The following is a 27,788-nucleotide window of genomic DNA, read 5'->3' on the forward strand; positions in this document are numbered from 1 at the left end:
TTTCATTATAAAAATAAAATTTATTTAAATATCTATGCATATATGTAAACACACATACATACAGAGGAAACAATACATTTACTTATTACATACAAATTCTGCTTCTCAATTACAAAGTTATATATACAATTTAAATAGTGGTAAGAATTCCTGAAAAGCCCCCATTGTATTTTTTTTTTTGATCCTATGTCTCATACCTACTTACCTCCCACAATTGGACTAGGTTTTACAATCCATATGCACATATAGCATTCATTTTTCCCTAAAAAGAAACTAAGATGCTGTTATTAAACCAATAGTATATTAACAAGTATTGTTATTTTAGATTAAAGAACATACAATATTGGAGATAAGTAAAAGGCTTTTATCTATTCTTTTTATCAGCAATACTGCATCCACACATACAATTCCCCCATTCTTCCTACATTCTTAGTGATCTTGAAATGGAATCCAGGTCATGGTATTGAACATGGTCCTTGAATTAAGTCCAGCTTCCCAGGTCATAGTCCATATAGTTAAGATACATACAGATGAAAAGTAAAAAAGTAACTCAATTATTTGTCTTCCAACCACATAACCATTTTAAATAATTTTGTTAGAAGCTAAGTGAATTACATAATTGTGTTACCATTAGAAAGAGTCCCAGTTTGTCTTTCCTTTAATAAGCAACCTCATTTTCTATGTATTTGAAAAACTATCCATGCAATAGTAACGGGGCACTAAGAAATGCATGACTGACAACAATGATGATGGATGTAGAAATGCAGCACATATTTCTTACAAATAAGTATATGCTCAAGTCCTGCATTTAAGGAATTGTATTGAGAGGTCACATATATCTTACTACTGTATTCCTAGCACCTATCACTGTGCCTGGTATATAGTAGGTATTTAATATATAGTATTAAATGCACAGGTGAATAAATGGTATGAGTGAAAAATTAGTGTAGTTGACTCAAAGCTAACTCAAAGGAAAATGACAGAACAATATACAAATTCTTATAGGAATGATAATTTTTGCACATCTACCAAAAGATGATTATCACATATCAAATATGAAATACACTGTTAGATAATTCTGAAATTATCATTTCCATTTTGGGGCTAATAATAAGCCCTGAGACAGAAAACACTGGTCCATGCACAACAGCTTCTCTGTGCTCCTTTTCAGCCGAGGTGCCCTATATAGAACAATAGGTATACAAAAGTTTTTGTGCCATTGCAATATTCCCGCTGCTCTGATAAATGATAGATAAGTTGTAGGCAATATCTCTTCGTAAGTCGATCTGATCAACTTCTATACCCTAGAGGGGAAAATACATAAATAAGTTATATTTCAAACTGACAACCAGGACAATTTTATCGCAAATAAACAGTTTAAATCATAAGCGTAAGTGTTCAAGATATTAAAATTCATAATACTAAAAAAATTATAAAATTATGCATCGACCTGGATTCTAAATTTTTATCAGATTATGCTGATTCAGTTAATCATTATAGCAACTGTATCCATCAAATGTTTAAAATTGTGTAACCAATAAGTTAAAGAAAAAGTCTGTCCCACATGCCACAGCTGACTCAAGGATTTAAGAATAAAAAATAAAATCATAAAAGAAAAATATATAGTTGGGTAATATAATATAATCTTGGATAGGACAGGCCCTTTTAGTATAATGGCAAAAATAGCAACTATAAAAGGAAAGATTAATAGCTGTGACATCATAAAAATGGAAAAAAATAAGTAAATTACAACACAAACAACCAGACGGGGGCAAAATACATGTACTATATAACAAAAAGGCATATACAGAATATGTCTAGGAGGGCACACACCAAATTGATTATGATTCCCCTAGGGGTGTTATTACCCAAAATTTGGAGGTTAACAGAAAAAACATCTGCAACAATGAAAAATGATACCTGTAAAGCTTAAGGAGCAATATGTAAAGGTATTTTATGAAATAAATAACACCAAAGTGTATGTATTTCATTAGAGTAACTATAAAAGTATATATTTATTTGCTTAACAACTAAAGTTAAACAGGGGTACTAGAAAACAGTTGTGAGGGAGTGTGGGGATTATGAGTGTAATTTTAAAAATTTAACAATGAAAACATATACTTTTCTTCAGAAATTAAAATAAACTTTACCCAATACTGTATTATCTTGAAACAAACAAAATTACATCTATACTGGTCTTTCATCTTTAGAAAGAAGTATGTTAATTACACTTGAACTTGGAAATGAACAATGACTACTATATTACTCAAAACTAAGGCTTCATGTCTACCAGCTCATACCTGTAAACTACAGGGGCTATCTTAGAATAATTAAAATGGTCATAACCACAAGTCATGTATGTCCACGTGGTTGCTGACCTAGTCATAAAGCCAAGATGTCAAAGATTGACTTGTTGCTGAACATAATTACATTAATACATTCAATAAGGGAAAAATATATTTTAATATATAAGCTGATATTATTTCCCTGTCTGGACCATAACACTGAGCTAACTATACTTATCTAAGAGTATATATGAAATGAAGTGACTCCTCAGTTTTCAAAGTAATTCACACAATACCTCTACCACAAGTGGAGGGAGCTCCAGGGCCTTCTGATAATAATGGATAGCGAGATGAATCAGCCCCAGCTGGTGAAGGCCACGGCCCAAATTGTAGAAAGATTCCTGGCAAGGCCCACGTAGACTGAGGTATCGATTAAGAAAGGAGAAGCCCTACCAAAAGAAAAAGATAAACAATTCAGTATTTCACTCACTTGGCAAATATGAACCACCATATGTGCCAGGTGCTGGAAATACCAATATTTAAAAAAGGGACATGGTCCCATCTCAAAAGAACATGCGTCTCTACTATTGTGTCATATCACAGTATAGTCAAGAGCTCTTCTGGAGAACTAAAGATTTTTTTTAAGCTAAGGACAGAAATATTTATGAAAACAAGGTCAAATATTACAACTAGCTGTCAAAAATCTGTAATCTATAAGAACACAGGATATATTTTTTTATCGTGTCAAATTGGCTTTTGTGGCATTAGAATCCAGTAAACTTTTTGGTTTGAAATAAATGTCTGAAAACTTGAGCGGAATATAAAATCTGAGCCCTTATGATGTTAACTTAGAAAGGTTTATCCTCTGGAGCAAACTCACTTGAGAATACCTAACATTTCTGGGTAAATGGTACTTCTCAGACCTTAACAACCTCTAACCCAAAAAAACTTGGTTTTTGTTCCCCTGAAAGCTTCTGACTCCAAAGCTTTATGGAGAAAATGATTATTTCAGAGCACGGTTATAATCATAATACAGGCTCCATGTGGGTCACAGCATCCCGAAAGCAACTTGCTCCTCTGCCTCTTCCCTTAATTTCACTTTCCCCTTTAATGCAGCTGCAACTTTTATCATCCACAGAAAGTTACACACAGCAAAGGTGCAAGTGTCCTAAGAAATAAGTAAATATGTCACTGAGAATTAAGAGTAAATCCACTAATTTGTGAGTATAAAATTTAAAATGCAATTATTCCCTGGTGATCTACTATACAATGAACGGCCACAATTGTTCTTCATAAGTAAATAAATAATAAAGTTAATAAATTCTTTAGAATTAATGCATTTTAGGGACAAAAATAGTTATGTTCAATAAACAAATCATACTTCTGCATAATAAAAGAACCCATTTGTGTACGTAAATATGACTTCTACTCTACTGAAAAACATGGTTCTGTTAAGTAATAGAAGACAAACTATTAATCTCAGAGAAATATCAAATCTTTATATTTTAAAATGACAAATTTAAAGATAAAAATCTGAGAAAGAAGGAATGAAAATACCAGATGAATTGTTGCAACTCAAATGAACTTGTACGTCTTCTGATACAATAAAAGGAGTTATCTGCTGTATTTTAAGAAATTTTTAACAAATTGAGGAGGATAATCTCCCTGACAATTGAAGGACTATTCAAATATTCAGTGATTAAAAAACTAGGTAACATAGGCATCCACTTATCTCTTAGATTGAATCATCAAATATAAAACTACAGAAAATGACAAAAACCTTTAAATGGAAAAGAGAAGAGCGTTCTTTTCACATTAACTATGTTACATTTCAAGCATTTTTATCACATCACTCAGTAAAGCGCTCAAGTATATACTGTTTATATAATCATAAATAAAGGTAGAAATGAAGAAATGTAAGGTTTTACTCTTAAAATATGATATAAAGGTAGGAAAGATAGTAAAACATATGAAATTAGTTTTTCTAATTAGTGCAAAGGAAAACTATAATCCTGTAGCATGAAGAAATAGATTCATGAGAAATTAAAACAATTTAAGAATCACGCTATTTACAACAAAACTTACTTGTTAGAAACCTTTTTCAATGGAAAATGTCTAACCTACACAAGAGACTAGTACGACAAATTCCCATCTACTGATCACCTCTTGTTTCATCTCTAGCCCAAACCATTTAAAACCTACTATTTAACTATCAAAGTGACTTGAAATTTAGCTTCCAAATTACCCTGAAATACAGTAAGTCCTCACTTAATGTCATTGATAGGTTCTGCAACTTTAAGCAAAATGACATATGACAAAACCAATTTTACTGTAAGCTAATTGACAGAAACACGAGTTAGATTCCTACAGCATCTCATCAGTGTTATAACGAAATGATGTTTAATGATATGATGTTATTCAAGGACCTGCTACACGTAAATTTTTGTCTTACCAGGCCTAAGTTATTCCACAAAATTTTACTGTCAATTTTTACCAGAATATAAGTTTTATGAGGGCAAGGAATTCTGCCTGTGTGCTCACTCAATGCCATGTTCCCAGTAATGCTACAGTGGGTGCTCAGTACATATTTGTTTAATTTGTACAATCCTATATTACTTAATAAAGCAAAGTATCCATTAAAGAAGAAAAACAAGCTTAGAGGAAGATATGGACAAAATATTACAAGTAAATACCCAAGAAAAGGAAAAATTCAAGTTTGGAGTTTTTTTGTTTTGTTTTGTTTTTTACTTTTTATTATAAACATTGTAAATTACATAAAAGTAAAAAGAACATTATAATGAATCCCAATACAACAATTATCATCATTTTAATTTAGGCATTCTTTTCTTCTTTTTGAAATTTAAAAATTTTTTTTTAAACTAAAAAATACTTTACTAAATCCTACTATCCCACTCAAGCCAACCAACATTTTCTCTCTTTCTCTACTTAACAAAACATGTGTATACATGCATCAAACATATAAACATAAAAACTGCAATCATAAAAATAAAAGTGTTGATGATACAGTGGCAAACAAGATCTCTGATCGCTTGAGTGTGTATTCTTATTAGAGGAAACTTTATATAAAAAGTAAACAAGAAAACAAAAAGGTAATCTCAAATTGCTATATAAGAACCAGGAAAACTTTAAAAGAGCAATTTGTTGGTGATGATGTTTGGAAATAGTCACACATTCACATATTCATTATTCACATATTCACATGTTCAATATATATATATTATTGTATTTTAAAAAACTAATTTAAAATAAATCAATCTTGAAGACCTACAAGGCTGGAGGGCTTAGAGCGTCCATTGTATAAGGAAGACTGCACACAAGTCCCTGAGATTCTGCCTGAGTCTTTTTCCCTTATGATCTGGCTTTGTTCCCTTTCTACACAGCTGCATAAGTCTTAGCCAGGAGTACTCTAGGTGTCGTGTCCACGAGCGCTGAACATAAGGATACGTATTAGGGATTCCCAACACAAGTACTAAGCCGTTATTACTTTTGAAGCAGGATAACAGATGTATCATTTTTAAAGATAATCAAGTAATGAGAAATCCAAATGAAATACCTGCACAATAAGAGCATGTCTCCTTAATACATACTTCTGAGATGCCATGTGAATAAAGGTTAGGCCTATACAGAGGTTATAGAGAGGTTCATCGGGACGGGAGCGAAAGGCTTGTACATACTGGCCTGAAAAATAAACAGTGATGTCAGATGGTGTGACAAGAACATAGTTCCTTATTTCCTCAACAATTATTCAAATATAGTTCAAGGCTAAACAAACATTACTGATATTAACAAATGCAAGGTGTACATTCTAAAATACCAACCAGTTGCAAATTTGAATTTTAAAATATAACATACAACAAAATTAGAAAGATTTACCCATGAATGTATCCTGACCATGAAGATGAAATATGAATAACTAAAAGTAATATTCTTTTAGGCACAGCGAGTCATTTTCATGTAGAATACTACTACCAAAATAAGCAATTTATCAATTGTGATCATAAATCTTATGATCTTAAATCTATTTAAAAAACAATGGAGGGATGTGTCTTTTGTTGAATTCTTTTGTAAAATTAATTGATTTGTCTTATAAATTCAAATGTAATGGATCATGGAGGTAAAAAAAGAAAAACAGTTTTGTTTTTCAGATTTCAAATACTTTTGGGTATTTCCCCAAAAGTACTGCTACTATGTCTTTCCTTAGAAATGTTAAATGTATGTAATAATAATGTAAGAATTTGCAGTTTTGTGAATTCCATGTATTCTGCATTCGTAACCATTTCATGTCAAAAGCTTACCCATATGAGATAGGGGAATTTAAGTAATTTTTCTTACAAAGGAATGACCTATGATTTATCATATATAGATAAAAGCTTCTATTCCAGAAAGGACTAAAATCTCTTTAGCAGCATAGATGGTAGACTGCCATTTGGACTTTCTATTTTGACCTATAAGTTTCTAATATAAAAAAATACGATAAATCTCCATTTTATATTTTCTTAATATAAATTAATAATTTCAAAAGCACATACAGTGGAGGAAAGTGTCAATATCTGATGTTCAAGGTTACTGGCTGAACAATTCTAAAAACACCACGCATACACAAAGAAATACAAAAGTATTAAAATAGCCGAATCACAGTTTATTCAAAAGAAGTGAACTTGGCAACACTAGCTTCTAGACAGCAGGAAACATATACCACACTTTAAGTTTAAACATTTGGTTAGGTATTTTTCTACTTGTTTGTTTCTGATTTCTTATTACAGAACTTTGTTCTATATGATTAATAAATTTTCCCTGAGTTTAATTAGAATTAGTAAGCACTCTGTAAATAAATCTTGATATAAAGACTTTTCTCCTAAAGGAATGAACTATCAGCAAATCTTAAATCCTTTGTTGTATAGCACATTAAAATCAGGTAGGAAATCATCCATAATTAATAAAAATTATTTTTTAAAAACACAAGCCTAAGTAGGGAGAATGGTTGACCTTTAAAATGAATTATAAGACCTACTTCAGCTTTGAAAACAAAGCTTCATAAGTAAATAATTATCATCATCATTGCTAACACAGCCACTTACTATATGTGCTCTATATTAAGTACTCTATATTAACTCACTTAATTTTCACAATATCTACAGGATAGGTCCAATTATTATCTCCATTTCAGAGGTAAAGCAACTGAAGCAGAAGGAGGTAAGATAATTTGCAATGCTGGAGCTGCTGTTTGAACCCAGGCATTCTCCGATCCAGAGGCCAGGCTCTTAAGCACCACACTGTTCCTGCTTGACAAAGTCATGTCCCAGAACTTACCAAGGGCGTGTTTGAAACTACCAGACACGAATGCATTGTGTCCATTTAACACACACAGGGCATGACTGTCTGGGTTTTTCAGCATTAAACGGAGACAGAAGCGATGATGGCGTACATCTTGAGAGTGCATAGTAACTTGATTGAAAATGTTCCAGAGCTGGGGTTTATTGACATTTTCCATTACCATTACCCTGAAATTGCAGAAAGAGGTTGGGGGTTAAAAATAATGTAAAAAGAAAACCTTCCTGATTTCTAAGAATGAAACCCTTCAGTGCTATCCTATCAACATTGAAATATACTATCCCCGACCAAAGAAGAACAGATTGTTTCTTCCTTTTTTATAATTTTTAAACCAATTATACAGTGAAAGATTTTTCCCAGAAAATTCTGCTTTGTAGTTAGTATTTCTACAGCTTGTCTCTGCTTTTTAACAAAACATTTAAATCAAAACACAGAATCAAGTGATTTAAATTTTACCTTTTCTCCCTGCCCACTATAGCTGCAATACAATGAACACTGAATAATAACATGTGTCAGGCATTGTTAAAAGGATTTGTATATGTTAACTCATTCAGCCCTCACAATATGAATGCATGCTCTCATATATTACCTCTGAGAATCACCAATGAACTGAATTAATCAGTAACTAGCAGGAGAGCTAAAGTAAAATACTTCATTAATTCTTAAGCAAGAGAGACAAAGTAAAAGTAAATATACATACTCTATCAGAGAACCTACTTAATAAGTTATTAGAAAATCACCTGATATAGTTGTATGCCTTTCTGAAATTTTTGTCCAGAATTGCAGCAGAGAGACCAAAGTATTCTAGTTCTTTGCGTTTTTGTCTGTCATCATAAAATGAATAATATTCCAATGAAGAATCCACAAGTAACTCAGCCTCCTGAAATCGGGATAGGTCACATAAGGAATATATGGCCTTCAACAGAAGGTTCCACCAGTCATCTTTCGTCAAAACACTGGTGAGTACAGCAAATATTGCTACAATGAGACCAATGAAAAACAGTTAGGATACTATACTTCTAGAAACAGCAATATTAGAAAGAAAAATTCACAGAATTGATTTCAAGGTTAAATTTTAAGGTTAAACTTAATAACTATGGTCCTAATAACACTCTTCTAACAATGACAAGAAGGGGGTAGTTGCCTGTTTACACTCCTTCAACACCACCCCTCTGCTCTGCCTGCCTAACAATCTGCAATTCCAGGTGATTCTCACTGCTGATTTGTTCTCTAAAAAGTCCAGCTACCTCATTTGTGTTTCTCAGTGAGAGCTGGGATACATGGTCCTCCAGGCAGAATGAGTGTGCTTTCCATGACTGAGGTCAGATACGGATTTTGCACATATAAGGCATTCAAATGTTTGCTCAGTAAAAAACTTCAAACTTTGAGATTCAGATTGTTCTTGTCCTTTTTTATAACCTTAGTTTTCTTTTGTCTGCCTCAAAAGTTCTCTTTTCCTTCAAAAATCTTCCCTTATTTGTCTGTAAGAAGCCTCCCTTTTATAGCCCTTGAAAACCATAAAAATGTTTTAATCTTTGACCTAGTAATTCTCCTTCTGGGAATCTTTTCTAAACAACTAGTCAAAAATATGGATAAAACCATAGGCATGAAGATGCTCACAACAGTATTATTTATAAAAGAAAACTATTGGAAGCAACCATATATCAAAAAATAATGAGAGAATGATTAAATAAATTATGGCACTGCTATCCAATGGAATATTACACATTCTTTAACTATAATAGCTATCAAGAGAATAGACCAAAATGAGAAAATGTTAAGTGAAAAAAAACCGGAGGACAAAGACATATGTAATGGCAAAGATGCCTAGCTCATCCTGTCCTGGTATAATGCGATCCTCACTGTGGTAAAATTAACTAACAAAGCAAAACGGCAAACACCTTATGAGCCTATGAAAAACCGGCAATGGAGCTAAAATGAGAAAATACTGAAAAGAAAACAGACAGGATCAGATATAGAGATAAATATGACTTCAGGAAACAGTCCAAATACAAGCTGCAGAGGCAGAGGCTGTTGGGAGGAGCTCAGAATCAGTGCACTGAGCAACTAAGCATTCACTCCCTTCCTCTGACTCTTCCCACACACCTTACCTATCTCTTACATCCTTATATCATGCTAATAGAGATTCAGCTCTTCTGCATTCTAAAACCCTAGCCATTGCACAGTGCAATGCCTATAGCAATGATTTAATAAATGTCTCTTGAATTAACAATAAAATAATTTTCTACCAGATTGATCTCTCTAGTTTATAGCCCAGGTCTTTTCTAAAGTTCTCTAAGTAATAACCTCACCTAAGCACACTTGATGATTTTCCAACTAAAAACAAATGGTTTTTAAAGTCATATTACTTGAGACTGGATCGGATCAACTTATTTTCAGAGTTTCTATGACTACTGCTACATTTGTCAAAAATGAAATTAACAGAGAATGGAATATATGTAATTGAAGTGACTGGACAGATAGGGTAATCTGTACTGTCATCTAATCTTCACAAATTCCTTAAAATAAGATATACAATGGTACCTCGGTTTTCAAACATCTCCATTGACGAACACTTTGGTTTATGAACGCCGTAAACCCAGAAGTGAATGCTTCGGTTTTCGAACACGACTCAGAAGTTGAACATGTCACAAGCCTTCCGCTGAGTGCAAGATCCTGAGGCCTAGCTGTCGGCTGTTTCGAACATTTCAGAACTCGTGGATTACGTTAAAAAACCGAGGTACCACTGTAATTTCTTCTTAAAAGTACAAATTAAAAGTTTTGGTTTTTTTCCACAAAAAAGATCCAAGAAGATTTTTTTTCTTAATTTTGTAAAAATTATTTACATATGACCTTTCTTTTCTTTTTTTAAATATCAACTTTATTATACTCGAAGGATTTAGATGAGAAAATTTCATTTTACTTGAAAAGGGTATAGTTTCCATTAGATTACTGTCAGGTATTAATTACTTCCTGAGTCTTTTTTCTAACTCAGCCAAGTTTTACATAATAAAGCAAATGAAAAGTAGTTACCTTTTGCATCACAATTTGCTGTCTCTTGGTCATTGTTGTCTGATATTTTGTCTCTTGACACTTTAATAAGGTAGAGATGCCTCTCTCCAGATTTGGAACTGGATATCAAACAGACCTGGGCTCTATTCATTGCTACCTACATTAAAGATAAAGTGAGGGTTTTTTAGTCATACAACTTTTTTTAAAAAGTCTACGGGCCACAAGTACCACAGTAGTGCCTGAAAGCTTCTGACATAAGGAAAAAAGAGACCAAATTACTGTGTATATGAACATCTAAAAAAGATTGAATAGACATTTTTTCTTATCAAAGAAATCTGGGTTACACTACACTACTCACAAAGAAGGCAATTCACATCAATTTTATAACATACTCATATACACACACACATATACATAACCACCTCCCTGCAAAAAAACTAGACTAGGAAAGGATGTCATAGTCTGGAAAACATTTTTGCAAAGTGAAAACTTTTGACACATTATTAGTGTCTGCAGGGCCAATAACATAAAACGACGCTTCTTACTTTTCTAAATATGTACTATCAAGGATTTTATTTCACTTCATCTACAGTCAAATTTATATATTTTCATGTAGACTTTCAATAACATACCAAAATCTCTAAGGCTTTTGCCTGTATCTGACTTTTACTTTAAAAAGTTTGAATTTAATAGAGTAAAACAGTCACAAAATAGCTACAATCTATGTTTAAATAGAATTCTAAACATTTAAAAAGCGACGGCGTTAATATAAAGAAAGATCATTACCCACCTTTAAAAACATAGCTAGCATGGTAAGTAGGGTGTCCACATAACCATACATTTTGCCTTGTGAAAACAATAGAGTAGAACGATGAAGCAATAACTTCAGTTCCTAAATAAATAAGCACATGATAATCAGTGTGACAAGAGTCCTTTACTGTAAGTTGTTTTGTTCCAACAGAAAAGTTTTATCTTAGAAACGAAAGTTTAAGCACATTTGTTTTATGGTCATTCATTATAATTAAGATCCAATCTTTTAGAAACTATAATTTATGATGTCTAATGAGTGGCTTAACAGTCAAAATCATTTTTCAAAAACACTGAATTTAATACACTAAAATAAAACACTTGGATACAAACTGTACAGACATCCTTAACTGAGGAGAAAGTTTTAAAATGTGACCCACTGACAGAAACCTCCTTCCAGAAGACACGCCCACCTGCTGTGCGGCATTTGCATCCTGAGCTAAAGTGTCTGGATCATACATCGGTTCCAGAGCTTCCAGAGCTTTCTCAGGACGGCCCAGCTGCTGCTGAAGGGTAGAAAGTGAAATTCTTGCATCCAGATGGAGAGGGGCCAGATCAACCACTTTCCCATAGCTTTCAGCAGCACGTTCCATGTAGCCTAAGGCCTTTAAACAGTCTAAGACGGTAAAATAAGTACAAATATGAACTGCAGATGTGTAAGCGTGCCGAAACTATTTATCCAATTTTTACAGACATATTATAGCAATATCAAAAGAATTATAACAAGAAATAAATGTATGCATATTTCCAGTACTTTATAACAACTGTTGGTTCTAACTTCTATCTATTGATTGATTGTTCTATTAAATCCCCTAACGAAATTCAAATTGCTATCAGGATGTAATCTGCATATTAATGTAATTTGGGGGTCTGCTTTATTCACTTAGCATTATGCTTTCAACATTTTTCCATGTCTTCATTGGCATTTTGAATGTTATAATATCCAATTAAATAGATTATTTACTTAAACATATTTTTTGACATTTAGGTTATTTCTAAATTTTCATTCTAATAAACAATACTTCAGTAAACATGTTCATGTATCTAAGCCAGAATTCACAAATTGGAAGACCAGTTTAACCCACCGATGTGTTTTGTTCGGTCACAGTGCTGTTAAAAACAATAAATTATCCACATTTTCTAAAATTAGGATTTTTATGAAATCCAAATTACTCGATTCTTTTGAAAAATCTGCACTTGGCAATAGTGGGTCCCCCATGCCCACACGGCACATGAACATCTGAGAAACAGCAGAATCCTTCAGACAGGGCTCTCCAGTTCTCACCCTCCCCAGTCCTCTCATTTGCTTTGCCCACTTTACTCATTTTTGTTACCTGCCAGGCTCCTGAGTTTTGTGATCTCCAGTATAAACTATCTCCCTTCCCCTCACTCAATTATTTCCTTGGGATAAATTCTCAGAAGTGAGGTTATTGGGCCCTATTCCTCAAACTTTATGCTAATCAATTATTGAACTGGAAAACATCACTATAAGCATTTCTTCTATCCAACCTAATAGCTATAACACTAATCTAGGCCCTTTTCATCACTTTTCTCTTTCACTGCAATTATCTCCTAAAATGATGCTTTTGCCTCCAATTGCTCTCTCAAATCTTTCCTGACCATCATGTTTAGGTTAAACTGTGATAATAAGGGAAGACTACTAAATATGGATGGATCATCACAGTGACATTTCTCATATTTTTTTATTTTTCACTTTTAAAAATATTTTATTATGCTAAGCATTAAATTCCTCTAATGATCTTTCTCATATCATGATCCCAAATTTCTTTATGATGTCGAGATGATTCTAAGGTTTTATCTTACACTCGTCTCAAGCTACACAGTCTCAAAATGGAAACAGCATCTATCAGCATCATGATCATAATTACACAGGATTTGTAAAGTACCTACTATTAGTAACAGGAGCAGGTTCAGTATCACAGCCTTAGGAAGGCAATAATAATTCCAATTCTCTGTTCATGTCTTTAAAAGTCACATTCCACAAATAATATAACTTTTTAGGATGGTATATTAATTACATTTGTATTCATATTTACTCAAAGTGTTATATTAATCATGAAGCACTCTTTGCTATTTTTTATCTGTGATACATCTCAAAATATCCCAAAATGTCAATCAATGCTTCTCTAGTTATAGAGAACTTTCTACCATCATGTAGTATTTTAAAGACTATTCAAATTTTAATGCATCTTTTATGTTGATTCAATAGAAAATCCTATTAGAGTATTTTTGGCTTTCATATGTTTCTTTGAGAGATGTAGTCGTTTTTCTTAAGCTATTTTTCCTACTCTATGATTCATTTCAGATTACTGTAGACTTAGAAATAAAACGACAGAAAAAACCCAATCTTGATCATATTTTTAGCTCAAAGAATACTGAAAATACTTTTTTTTCCAAAATAACATATTAAATATAAATCCATAAAAGCGCTTCAAAAATTAGATTGCATCCCGAGTCTGGCAATCTTATTACAAGAAACCAGAGTCCATGGTTAAGACCGGTAAAAGATAGGTATTTAAGGTATTTTTAACAGGGACACATTGGTCCTGTTTCACTCTGCTACTATTAAATGAATCATTCATCCAAAGCATTAGTGAGGGATAAATCATTTAGTGACATACCAATTAAAAATACTAAACTTCAGGGGCAGCCAGATGTCTCAGCTGGTTAGAGCCCGAGCTCTCAACAACAAGGTTGAGGTCCAATTCCCGCATGGGATGGTGAGCTGCACCCCCTCAACTAAGATTGAAAACAGAGACTAACGTGGAGCTGAGCTGCACCCTCCACAACTAGATTGACAGACAATGACTTGGAGCTGATGGGCCCTGGAGAAACATACTCTTCGCCAATATTTCCCAATAAAAAATTTAAAAACATATACTAAACTTCAAAAAAGTACCCTGAAACCAGAAATACTTTCTCTAAGACATTAATATTTTATCATAATTATTACTATGTTGTGAAACTAAATTCCTGTCTCCTAATATGTGATTAAAACTTCTCCCTCCCACAAAAAAGTATTACCTGCATGCCGAAGCCAAACTACTGCGAGGTTGTATCTTTCCGAGCAGACTAGTGCGCTAAGGAGAGGAAGTGCAGAATTATATTCACCAACATCCAGGAAAGCTTCAGCAACATCTAAATAGAGGTCTCCCATATCTTCAGGATTCTGTTCCACTAGTGTTGTCAAAAGAGGCTAGACCGCAAAATTAAAGCGTGAAGTCAAACATTTATTACAAACATGCACATCTGTGTCTATTTCTCTTTTAACATATATATCAGTTATCTGGGGCAAACCTAAAAATTAATAAAAACAGCTTTAAATAATTTTTCTATTCATTTTTTGTATCTCTATTAAAAGAACTCAGCCGTTATTCACTCATTCAACACATTACTTTTGAAGCCCTGTTATAAGGCTGGCATGGCAGAAGCTAAGACAACACTGCTCTTCTGTGCCCTTTCTCTAACAAGTCAAACATTCCCATGGCCTCTGTGTTTGCAGTGTTTCTGGAAGCTCTCCCCTCAAATATTAGCATGGCTTATTCCCTTCAAGTCATTATTCAAATGCCCCATTTTCAAGACCTTTCCTTACCACCCTATTTGAAACTGCAACTCCTCCCATTCCCAATGTTCCCTATTCTTCCTTGTTTGATTTTTCTCCAGAGCATTTATCACCAACGAACACCCGATATTTTACATATTATTTTATTATCTATCTAATTACATTAGGACAAGATCCACCAGGGCAGGGATTTGTATATTTTATTAAATACGTTATCCTAACGTCTGCAAAGTAAATGCTCCATTTTTTTATTCAATCAAATATTTCACTGGAAATTGGCAAGAGAGAATTAGCTGTGAGAAATTACCAATTGTCTAAAAGCCCAATCTCAAATTCTGATCCCTCGGTTGTTCTGATTTTAAAAGAAAAACAAAGTATTACAAGCCCAGTTCCAAAATACTTTTAGCTTTTATAAGACATTCACACAAAGATGCTTATGGTAACTTCCTGGTTATTAAGGAATGTGAAATCTGGGGTCAACTTCTTGTCATCTAAAGAAAATATTGTGGACTTGTTCTGAAGTATCTCAAGTACAGATCTTAATGTCACTTACATTAAGTGGTTCAAGGATGTTGAGATGTACAAGGCAGACCATCAACTTCACTGTGATATCTATCGGCACTCCATCAGGTATAGCACAGGTAACATTCTCCCCAGCTGTGCGTTAGCAGACAGACAAACAGCAGTTCATATATGCAAGCTTAGAATGTGGGGCAAATGGAGTAAACTATCTTCTTTGTAAGATCTCATTTACTTAATTCAAAGGAAATGATACCATAGTCAATTCTAATTTGGCCAACTCTAGTACTACCGTGCTTCCCCGAAAATAAGACCTAGCTGGACCATCAGCTCTAACGCATCTTTTGGAGCAAAAATTAATACAAGACCCAGTCTTATTTTAATATAATACAAGACTGGGTATAATATAAAATTATATTTTATAATATAAAAAATTATATTTGTATTATAATGTAAAATATATTATAATATAATATAATATTATAATATTATATAAATACTAGGTCTTACATTAATTTTTGCTCCAAAAGATGCATTAGAGCTGATGGTCCAGCTAGGTCTTACTTTCAGGGAAACACGGTAGGTACTTACACTTACCTACTTACCCAAAACCTACACAAATTCCCACACCTTCTATCAAAACTACAAAGAACTAAAAAGACAAAAATGACACCATCGTTTCTCTTCTTGAATTCAAGCCTCTGATAGTCTTCACTACAAAGAGGCTGAAAAGAAATAAAATAATACTATGCTTAAGTTTGAAGGACCATTTTATGTGCATGCTTAAGTTTGAAGTAGAATTTTTTCAATGCATAAATTTGAAGTAAATTAGTAGAGAGCATTTTAAGTCCTTTTTGAAAAATAAATTGCTTTAATACACTGTTCAGTAATCCATTCTTTTGTCACGTAGCACTAAAAAGACCCTGGGTCAGTGAGAAATGCCATTTCAAATGGACAAATTGAGGAATAAAGGGGACTGAAAAATAATTTTTTTAAAGATTACAAAAAGATGTGACATCTCTCTTAGGAAAAAATGCTTCTTGGGAAAACTTGTTATGAAAACATTAACTATCAATTTCAAAATACTACACTATAAAAAGACAGGATTAGATGCACTTTCCTCTGCAGAGGAAAACTACAACCTTTATTATCTTCTGAAGTGCCTTCTTCTGCAGTTTTTTTTTCTAGCACGATTCCAGAAAAATCTGTAATTACCTAAAAGCACAGGGGGAGGGGGAGAAAATAATACAACAGGTATATGTGAAAAACTTTTTCATAATGCAAAGATTTCTATAGTTAATTCAAATATTCCTTACAACATATAAATGGGCTATAAAAAGCAATAGTAAGTCTCTTTAAAATAAGGAAGCACTGTGATATGTCAACATTTTTATATCATATTAACTAATGCTTAATCAACAGATTAAGAATTTAATCGTAGTAATTAATCTGGCTGCTAAGTCCTGCTACCCTGAAGTACAGACATGGCTGACACCTGTGATAATGGTGATAGTTTTATCATGTGATACTATATTTTATATTTCACAAGGAATTACAATAGAATGTAGAAATGTTTCCATGTAGACTTTAAATATATAAATATTAAATATATAATTTAGTACATAAGTAATTTAATATATATAATTAAAATGAGGAATTGTTAATTCGTAAGAATTTCTAGAACACAGAAGTGTGTTTAAAACCTAACAGAGAAAGACATAAGTGTTCCTACCTCCAGAGCTTTGTCATATTGTTTGTTAGAAATGTATAGTTCAGCTGCTATGTTAACATCTTCCATGGAGACTAGGCCCTGGTGTTTTGAGAAAGCTTCTTCAATTATGTTAATAGCTGAAGTAACATCATTGGCTTCATAGTAACTCCTAAAATAGTAAGTAGGAAGGTGAGGGGATTAAAAAACACAAATTGGTAGTCACAATATTACTACGGAGATATGAAAGACAGTTTAGGCAATACAATCAAAATGTTGTAAAAAGTTTGTAGGGTGTCAGATGGACACTTGTCTTATTAGGGAGACCACTTCATGGATGGTGTAGATGCCTGACCGCTGCACTGTACACCTGAAGCAGAGGCTGAATGTCAGCTATAATTTAATATATATGTAGCCACGGAATGTGGAGTACAGCATAAGGAATAGTCAATGGAATTGTAGCAGCTATATACGATGTCAGAGGGGTAATAGATTGGGGGAGGAGGGTTATCACTTTCTGAGAGGTGTATATGTCTACCCATTACATTGTTTTGTACACCTGAAACTAATTTTTAAAAAATCTTCCTATTGCTATTAAAAAAAAAAGTAAGTGGCAAAATGGATGAGTGCATATTTAACTCTGATTATAAAATGCATTTCCTTGCTTAGGTCCTTTAGCTATTAACTATGATTTTCACTTTCTTAAATTTTGGGAAGAGAAGAAATTCTTCTTTAAAATCATAATCAGAGCTTATCCAGAGAAAAATGTGCAATGTCAATTCAACAACGTCATAATGTAAAGCATCTCACTCTTCTAGAGCTACCTCATAGTATTCCAGCTCATTCCCTCTGTACCACAATAGCAACGACTCTTCTACCTCAATAGGATCTACGAGGCATTGGTCCTACCACTTTTTCACTGTCTCTGCACCCTTCCTGTTTTCACTCGCCTCCTTTTCCATGCTCCAACATTATAATTACTTCCTCAATTCTCCTGCCCCTCTCTCCCTTTATCAAAATCATCTGATAAAACTCCAGCCTTAGTTAATTCAAATATGCCTACTCTTCACGACCAGCTCCCCAGCTGACCATACTGACTGGACTCATTCTAAATTAATGGCCACTAGTCTCAAATGGGCCCACGGTGCTGAGCAGCAATCTTGTGACAGTTACCTAGTCCAGTACTTTTGAAACTTGAATGTGCGAATCAACTAGGGATCTTATAAAAAGGCTTACTCTGATCCAGTGGCGCTGGGTCAGGGTTGAGTTTCTACAACTGTGAGAGGCTCCAAGGTGATACAAATGCTGCTGGTCTGTGAGGTAGCAAGGTCCTACGGATCTAGACTCTACTTCACATGTTCTCCTCTCTAAAACTCCAACACTCTCCTATCCTCACTCTCACCTAATGCCCTTGCTTATTTTACAGAGAATTAAATCTACCTACTTACCCATACCCACAGCCATATCTTCTCCCTTCTCCGTTATATAGCTGATTCCCAACTAGATCCCATTCCCTCCAATCTATTCAAGGACATCACTCAAGCAAATAGTACCCTCTCTCATGAATCTTCAATATGTCCCTCAGTTGTGAATCATTCCTATCGAAATACAAATATATTGCAATTTTTCCCAACTTAGAAATTATCTCTTACCCCTACAACCCATTCCAATTACCTTCCCATTCCTCTGCTCCCTTTATAAATTTCTCCAGAGTTGCCTATCCTCCAGAAGCCCCACCTGTCTTCAATGTCAATATTCAGTCCTAATTTTACATGATCTATCTACACTATTTCACACAAACGACCATCCCTCCTCCTTGAAGTGCTTTCTTTCTTTTTTTTTTTGTTGCCTTCGTTATTTTTTTGAAGTGCTTTCTTCAATAAAATTCTAGAATGTTGTGTTCTTTTCATTTCCTCCTATTTTATTGCCCATTTCCTTTCAGCTTTTCTATTGTTTCCTCATCTTCCAGACTTCTAAACACTGTTGTACATCAGGGTTTAGTCCTCAGAATTCTTCCCGTCTCTCCTTCTCTCCTCTTCTCTTCTCTCAAACACACATGCTCATAATACACCTCACATCCAATCAGAAAACACTGAGAGCTCAGCCTTCAAAATACATCTAGAATCTGATTACTTCTCACCACGTCCTGCTGCTTTTACCCTGATCTAAGCTACCATTATTATCCCTTCCATGGATTATTGCAATACTTTCCTAACTGTTCTCCCTGCTCCTACCCTTACTTTTCCTTAATCTGCTCTCAAAAAAGCAGCCAGAATTGATGCTTTTAAAACTTAAGTCAGATTATGTGACACTTCAACTCAATATCTTCCAATGGCTTACCGACTCATTTAGAGTAAAAACCAAAGCTCTTACCGTGGCCCAGAAGGGCCAAGTGATCTTTTCCTCAGACCCGACATTATTCCCGCTATGCTCCCTAGACCTTCAACTTCCACGATGTTTCTCAAGCACTCCTTTGCACTTACCATTTCCTTTGCCAGTGATACTCTTCTCTGGTATCTGCTCCCATTTCCCGTTCACTTTCAGGTCGGTATGACCATAACATAGGGAATTAAGTCCTTCTCTAATCACCGTACTTAAAATGACACACTTCTATTCCTCAACTTCCTATCCCCCTTTCCCTGGATCATTTTTCTTCATATCACTTATCAACATCTGACATACTAAATATTCAGTTGTTCATTTGCTCATTGCCTATCTTCCCCCAACTAGGATGTAAGCTCTACCGGGCATGGAATTTTAAAACTCATTCAATACTGGATCTCCTGGTACCTTGTACAGTGCCTAGCACATACTTTTTATTCAATAAATATTTCTGGAGGGAAAGAGAAAGCCCAATAAATCAGAATTTACAGCAACAGAATTTCATATAGGAAAGACTTCTGGGGCAGTGGCAGAACTGTCCCGCCCTATCCTGTCCCCACAGTAAGATTATAAATTATAAAGTGGAAAACAAATTTACTATCTAGTAGTTCATAAAGTAGACGATCACTGGGCTAACCATTATGAAAACTAGAGATTTAATTAACAGAAAAACCTGTCCTCAATGCTCATTATATACATCAAGGATCAATTTAGGGTTGCCTTGCCTCAACAAATGTCCTAAAATGCTTCCAGTAATCCTACGTAACGCATTCTAGGCAGCACAATGTTTACAGCTAAACATCTTCATGACAATGGCCATGGAATTAGTAGGGTTAACCCTAAGATACCTCTATCAAGATGGTTAATCCTAGACTGAAATACGGTTAACAGATATCTCTAAAATAGAAAGCATACCGCAAGGCATTACGTAGTCAAAATGTTTCCTGCTTTGTTTTGCTGCACAGTATATCAGAGAAATAAATGTAGTTGGGCATAATATTTTAGAATAAAATATATACCAAAGTCAGTCACATGTGCCAACTACAAAGAAAATTTTTCATCTTAAAATGTTATTCTAGTATTGGCTCAAGATAAAATGATTACAGAAGACCCCAGATCCCAAACATTTCATCCGCATATTTGCAATAGTTTATAATAATATTACTGCAAATGTACCTAACTTCAAATAAGTTACAGAAACCTGAGAATCTAGTCATCCTTTCAGAGTATAATTTATTTTTCAGCTTCTGAGCACTTGAAAGGTATTTGTATATACAAATTTTTCTAAGCACTCATACAGTTCACTTGGAAACAAAAAAGTACTAAAACAAACAAACAAACAAAAACCCCACCTCTACATTTAAGCACAAACACAGGAAGCAAAACACTTCCTTGAACCTTAATAAAAAGTGCATTCTAGTTCAAATATGCTTTGAGTTCCAAAATATGATTAATAACAACATTTGTACACATTTCACTCCGAACTTACTTTGCCATATCTCTAGCCAATTGCATAAATCGTTCCCCATCAGATGGAGACAAAAGGTTTAAAATACGCCTATAGCCATCCATTGCCATTTTATGATCTCCCATCTGTTCGTAAAGACTTGATCGCTCCCACAGATAACGGACATTAGTGGGTTCATATTTAAGAGCTAAAAAGAAAAAAAAGATTTACATAAAAAGGAGTTCATGGTACCTGGGTGTGCCCCATGTTGTCTTCAGAAAATTTAATAAACACTCTAATTCTCCTATGAAACCAAGTGGGTTATTCAGGAATATATCTACCTTCACTGGAATTCTCAACAAGGTTTGATCTAAAACCAGATAGAAACTGAATCATATTAATCTTAATTTGATCACTCTAGTCTGATATTAAACCTCAAGGAACAGCTTAGAACTGACACTGACCTCAGTGGGAAAATTAAAGTACTGTTGTTCTTCTTACTTTTATGCTACATTATCTCACAATACAAGTAAAGTTGCTGATTTTACATGAAAACCGAGGAACCCCAAAAACTTAACTCTGGTATAACAGAATATAACGAATAAGTATATTTCAGTTAACATCACCCCAAAGTCACAAGTACAGTTATCAAAAAACCTATTATGTAATGTTACCAAATGAGAAAAACATTTTAATTACCTTTTGTGTAGCAAAAAATAGCCTGTTTAATATTATCTTGTTCCAGAGACATTTCTGCCAATCTAACCCATTCTTCAGTGTCACTGGGATTTAAATGTGCAGCAATCAACTCAAACTGCAGTGATTTCTCCATGTCACCTTGGTCCTCATAGATCATGGCAAGCGTAGAGAATGGCTCATAAGCCAGCGGAGCTATAACAAAGTTAAAAAAAACAAACCAAATTCTATTGGTTGACGGAAGAGGCTTGAACTGATGTCAATCCTATGGCTCAGACTATGGGTCATTTTTAATATTTCAAGTCTTTAAATAACTCTATCAGAATTATACAAACTGCTAAATGGAATTTAGACTAAGCACTAAATTGTATTATTTCTATAGCATTCTCTTCTCTAAACAAAATGTAATTTCATGGAAACCCCTATTCGACACCACGCCCCCTCATGGAAATCCCCCTTTGCTAATGCTAACCTGCAACTGTCAATAAAACAGAAAGCACCTTGTCTTATGATTTCCATGCACATCAATATTGCTTCTTCATGTTCTCCCCGAGCAAAGCGAATGTTGGCTTCCCCCATGAGACCTCTCAGAGCTCTGGGAAGTTTACTCCGAGGCCTTTTTTCCTGTACAGAATAAAAATGACATTTAGGTTAAAATATAGTAATGTCTGAGATTTCAATTCCAACTATATTAATAAATACAGACCACAATGAAACTAAAATTTTTCTTTAAAACTTTTAGATCTACATTCAGAACTAAAGACTAAATGGCTGCAATTCCAACTGACTCATTTACATTAGAGTCCATATTTCAAGAAAAAGTCTAAAACTCAATCATAGGAAACAGAGATTAATCTATGAAACTCTCCAAACAGGGCACACCTCAGGAAATTAAGACGAAAAATGAGAAAATTTCCTATAGTAGAGAGTTTAAAGCATGGGAAAATATATAAAGAAAGTAAACCAACGCAGTCAGGAATTAGTAAGTTACTAATTGGAGTAAAAACAAATATACAACTGGATGATTCAAAATGAATTTATATGCCAGGAAACTTATTATGACGCAGTCTACTGAAGATCCTCCTCCTTTCAAATTTATCTACTAAGAATGAAGTATGTTAAAAAATATCAAGTTACAATATGGACCTTTTAATAGCAAAACTATAGTACATCTCAATAATTAAGGTTTTACAGTTTTAAAAAAATCTCTAAAATGAGACATAAGAAACCAGTAACAGTTGTCTCATAGTATTTCCTTTCTTACAGTTTGAATTCTTTCCAAATATATGTATAATTTAAAGATTTACTGTTTTATTTATTTAAGTGTGTTTTTCCAGGACCCATCAGCTCCAAGTCCAGTAGTTACTTTACTTCAATCTAGTTGTGGATAGCACAGCTCACAGTGGCCCATGTGGGGATCGAACCAGCAACGTTGTTGTTAAGAGCACCGCGTTCTAACCACCAGAGCTAACCGGCTGTCCCCAATTTCTTTTTCAATGTCACATTTTTACATTCTCTTTATTAATACCAACATAAGTAACAATTTACTTTCATCATTTTCTTGGTTTCACGATTAAGGACCATCTCCAATACAAACACATCGCCTGCAGTGGGTTGCTCAGGTGTTTCTTCTTCTTCCTCCTCTTCTTCCTCTTCTTCCTCATCATCTTCATTCTCGCCAAGCATGGAAGCAAAGACTTTGTGAACTGACTTACTAACTCCATCTGACGTTTCTCCTGAAGAAAGACACATTGAAATTGGGGGTGGAGGGGAAGCTTTAGAGTGCTCAGTAGTCAAAAGAAAAGAAAAAACCCAGTATTTTCTGACATATAAATTTCTACCCCAGCAATATCAAACTCAAAAGTAAAAAAGAAACAAATGAACACTTCCAAAAACAACCCAAAAAAGAAAGCTTTCGCAAAGCCATGTATTTTACTCTGTAGGAATTACTGATACATCCTCATCTAGATATACATACAGGTAAAATTAAATAGGAAGTCAGAAGTACACACAGAAACAGTTAAGAGTAGAGAGGGAAAAAAATTAAAAATTGTAAGATGAAGACCTAAGAATCAAGTAAGTCTAGTGGTCCAGAACCAGGTAGTATAGCATAGTGGTTAAAGTGAGGCCTCTAAAGCTAAGCTGTCTGGTTTCAAACTTCCTCTCCATCTCTCACTAGCTGCGTGACCTTGGCACATTACTGTAGTTTTCTGTACCTCAGTTTCCTCATTTGTAAAAAGGGGTTAATAATAATGTCTGTGTTATAGTGCTACTCTAAGGATAAGTTTTTATTTATATACACTTAAAATAATGCCCAACATGTAGTAAGAATTTAATGTTATTAATATTAAAATAGTATTATTATTATTTCAGTAACAAAATAATAATATACTTCATTTCTATCTAAGGATACCACTACAGTACAATGATTTTTGTAAGTCCATAATGATAATCTTCAATGACCAAAAAAGTTAAGTTTAGAAGCCAATTTTCTTTTAGAGATATGTAACATATTTTACAGAGTTCTAACAAAATAGTTAAAATTTTAAAAATACATGCATCTTTGTGTTAAAAAATTCTTAAGCTTATTCACTTATGTGAAAAACCTCAAACCCCAAAGATGCTGGATAAAAGAGATAGTCAATATGTTTACAAAAGAACAGAGTTTAAAAAAACCCACATGTTCTGAACAACAAATAAGAAATTAAAATTATGAAGTCTTAAGAATCATCTTCAAGAATTCTGAACATCCAAAATAAATATGAACAGAAATGTGTAAAACAAAACACTATCAATCAATAAAATTTATTATAGTCACAGGAAAAAAGGAGGGAAAAATCATATGATCATCTCAACAAACACAAAGAAGTATTTGATAAAATCCTACACATTCCTAACAAAAATTCTTAGTCAACTAGAAATGCAGTGGAATATCTTTAATTTGATAAAGGATATAATTTTTTTCCCCATAAATACAGTTAATGGTGAATTATTCAGTCACTGGGAATGAGACAAGTATGCCTGCTATCACCACTCCTTTCAACATTTTACTGGCAGTCCTAGCTAATGTAATAAGGGAATAGAAATAAAAGGATAAAGATGGTAAGGAACAAATAAAACTATCATTATTCACAGATATGATTATGTACATAGAAGATCCAAAAGAATCTACACATAAACTGTCAGAATACACGAACTTAGCAAGGTTTCTGTATACAGTGTCAATAAACAAAAATTAATTGTACAATAGTTTTTATATCAACAACAATGAACTGAAATTATAATTAAAATAAGGTCCTATTTACATGGTGTTCAGGAAAGGTGCTTAAGAGCAAAAATTTAGTAGTGTTATTCAACAATGTACAGGAGGAAAATGACGCCAATGGCCATATAATCTAATTAACTGACTTTGCATAAGCCTGTTCAAAAGTTATCTCTTCTGCTCCAAATATATGCCCAGGCTCACCAAGGGTCTTGATAAAGTTCTGAAACAACTTCATCCTGGGAAATTGGGAGTTTTATATCTTAAGCAGTCTGACGGAATTATCTGAGCTGAGGCCATCCATTCCTCCTGTGCCTGACTGCTCTCATGATGAGCTAGAATTAAGATTCAATTTACCCCCTTTTTTGGGAGGTCCTCACAGCCACCTGTCAGGGGCAGCTTTAAGCAAGAGGACTAGCAGGCACCTGTGGCTGCACCTCCAAGGACCTGATAATGGAAGAGCAAATAAGGAAGGACCTGAGCAGATAAGGAAGGACCCACAGGTTCTTAAAACAATTTCAGTACGCTTTCCCACCCCACGTGCAGGGCAAGGTAAGAAACAGTAACCCTAATTTTCTCTCCTCTTAGCCATTTCTTCCCAACTTGGTCCAAGGAGACAGATGAAGCCTGTTTGTTTTCTGTCCACCCTACTAGTGTGTTTTCTCTGTGTAAAGACTTATTTGGTTAGAGGGGGAAAAACAGCCTTTTCTACCTTCTAGGACTAGAAAGTTTAATTTAGTTCTCAATCAGACCCTATACAGGAAGCTGCATTCTAACTGACAGTTCATTACCCCAGGAAATTTGATATGGGGAATGGATAACATGGATTATTAATAGTATTCTGATCATTAGAAATAGTACGTAGATCACTGGAAATAAATGTCTTCAGACTAATTCATCAGTTAAGTTCTGATGAGTTTAATTAGTCTGGATGCACTAACAAAATCTAATACCTGGACAGGCAGAGCTAAGGACTGAATCCTGGAATGAGGTAACATACCAAGATACCTATGTTGTGTGTGCGGCACCATCTGGGCAGCCAACTGGGCTTGCACTCTGACATTTCTGTCTCATCTCTTATAGCTAAAGCAGTGTTTTGGAAGCCACTTTGTACAGAGGTATATAATTCATTACAATTTTGAAATATAGTCTGGAAGTAATTAGTAACCAACTGAGAGAAGAAATTTAAAAAATAACTCTAAAAAGGCTCCCAAATACTGATGTCAATTTGAAACATTTTTCCACAAAAACAACCCATAAGACTAACAACCACCAAATTCAATAACTCAACAAGTATGTATTGAGTACCTATTGCATACTAGGCACTATGCTCCTAATAAACCAGATAATCAACAACAGAATGTCACTGAAATGAAAAAACAACATTTTCACTAAATTATTAGGTACTCTTAAAATTTCATACAGGTAACAAATGATCTTAACATACCTTCACTGGCATCTTTTTCCTGGGACTTGGTAGAATCGATTCCTGATGATGATGGAACTTCAGAGTCATTTGGATTTTCTTCAGCTGATAACTTTCCTTTTTCCTGAAGACTCTGTGATTGAAAATTGATAAATGAGTCCGAAAACTGATGTAGATTTAGCTCTCTTCCGTTGAGAAGAGGGCATTTGCCTCACTTTCTATTTCTATAAAACTTGGCGTTCCACACATATAGTATGTGGAATCTAAATTTGAATACTGTCGAAGCATTTCAGAGTTCTTAGGTCTCATCCTTTGCACTCAGTCATTTCTAAAAAATATCTTGAGGATTTCGTTAACCTACACATTGTATCCTAGTTTTTTAAGTGAAAAGAAATAAGGCAGTACTAGTCGCATGAATTAGGAAAGAATCCACCAACTAATTTCAAAAAGTGCACTTTTATTTTCCATCAGACTTCAAATAAGCGAGTATACATATGGAAAATTCTAGTATTTCTTCCTAAGTATGAAAAAAATATGTATGAGTGAAGATTTTGTTACCAGACAAGAAACTTCACTTATTTTGTGGACGATTACATCACACCATGGGGAGACTCCTCAAAAAAAGGAGCTCAAATCCCCCAGTTTAGCTAGAGAAACTGAGAACTAAAGAGAGGTGAGTGTCCACCCAAAGTCACAAAAAGGCTTAGTGGCAAAGCTAAGGTTAGAACCAGATACTCTTGACGCCAAATTCGACACGCCCGGCCACACACACACACACACACACACACACACACTCACACACACTTCCCCATTTAACCCACCAGCGCTAAGCAACTTGCAAGTAAAAATTAGTAAATTTGGCAAAAGAAAAAAAGAGAAGAGGTCACAACCAAGACAAAAGCTTTTTTAGTGGGGAAATGTTTTAAAGAGGAGCCTGGCACAGGCATGACAGGTAAGAACTGGAGTTTCGGTAACAAGGGGAAGAAGCAGGTGGGTCCCCCACATTTTTCTAAGCGTATTTGGGTGAAAGAGGCATCCGGGCCTAGCATCTCCTCACTTTCTTCTCGCGGGTTTTTCTCTCTTCTCTCCGCCTTTCGAACTCCTCAAAGGAGATCTTCCCTTCCAGATAGTCGATGAGCTCCGGGCTGAACCCTGACATGTCTGCGGGGTCCGGATATGTAGCCCCAGGAACCCAGACAGTGAAAGAACAGCGCCTCTCAGACTCACACCCGCACCGGGGAGCCGAGAGCAAAGCCCGGCGTCCTCCGGGGAAACCGGCCCGGCCTGCGCCGCGGCTGCAGCGCTCGGG

General features: G+C 34.5%; 1 protein-coding gene across 1 annotated transcript; it reads right to left on the reverse strand.

Moving 5' to 3' along the window:
* Positions 1–27,788, reverse strand: GTF3C3 (general transcription factor IIIC subunit 3). Its single transcript, XM_081051002.1, has 18 exons — positions 27,537–27,788; positions 26,501–26,612; positions 23,340–23,527; positions 22,292–22,415; positions 21,795–21,986; positions 21,138–21,303; positions 17,291–17,438; positions 16,701–16,773; positions 15,593–15,696; positions 14,502–14,673; positions 11,870–12,072; positions 11,440–11,541; positions 10,671–10,806; positions 8,378–8,615; positions 7,617–7,807; positions 5,860–5,984; positions 2,582–2,734; positions 1–1,304 (listed from the first exon to the last, which is right to left on the reverse strand). The coding sequence occupies exons 1-18, from the start codon at positions 27,636–27,638 to the stop codon at positions 1,182–1,184; spliced, it is 2,652 nt and encodes an 883-aa protein (XP_080907128.1). The 5' UTR covers positions 27,639–27,788; the 3' UTR covers positions 1–1,181.

The sequence above is a fragment of the Rhinolophus hipposideros genome, assembly GCF_964194185.1.
Source record: "Rhinolophus hipposideros genome assembly, chromosome: 6".
Lineage (NCBI taxonomy): Eukaryota > Metazoa > Chordata > Mammalia > Chiroptera > Rhinolophidae > Rhinolophus > Rhinolophus hipposideros.

Bases quoted from the DNA above. Each gene is read 5' to 3' on its own strand.
- GTF3C3 (XM_081051002.1), bottom strand. From the start codon at position 27,638: ATGTCAGGGTTCAGCCCGGAGCTCATCGACTATCTGGAAGGGAAGATC. The intron at 14,674-15,592 runs GTAAGTGACATT...TTTGCGGTCTAG, and splicing joins ACATCCTTGAACCACTTAAT to CCTCTTTTGACAACACTAGT. The intron at 8,616-10,670 runs GTAACTACTTTT...GTCTCATTGTAG, and splicing joins AGCAAATTGTGATGCAAAAG to CAATATTTGCTGTACTCACC.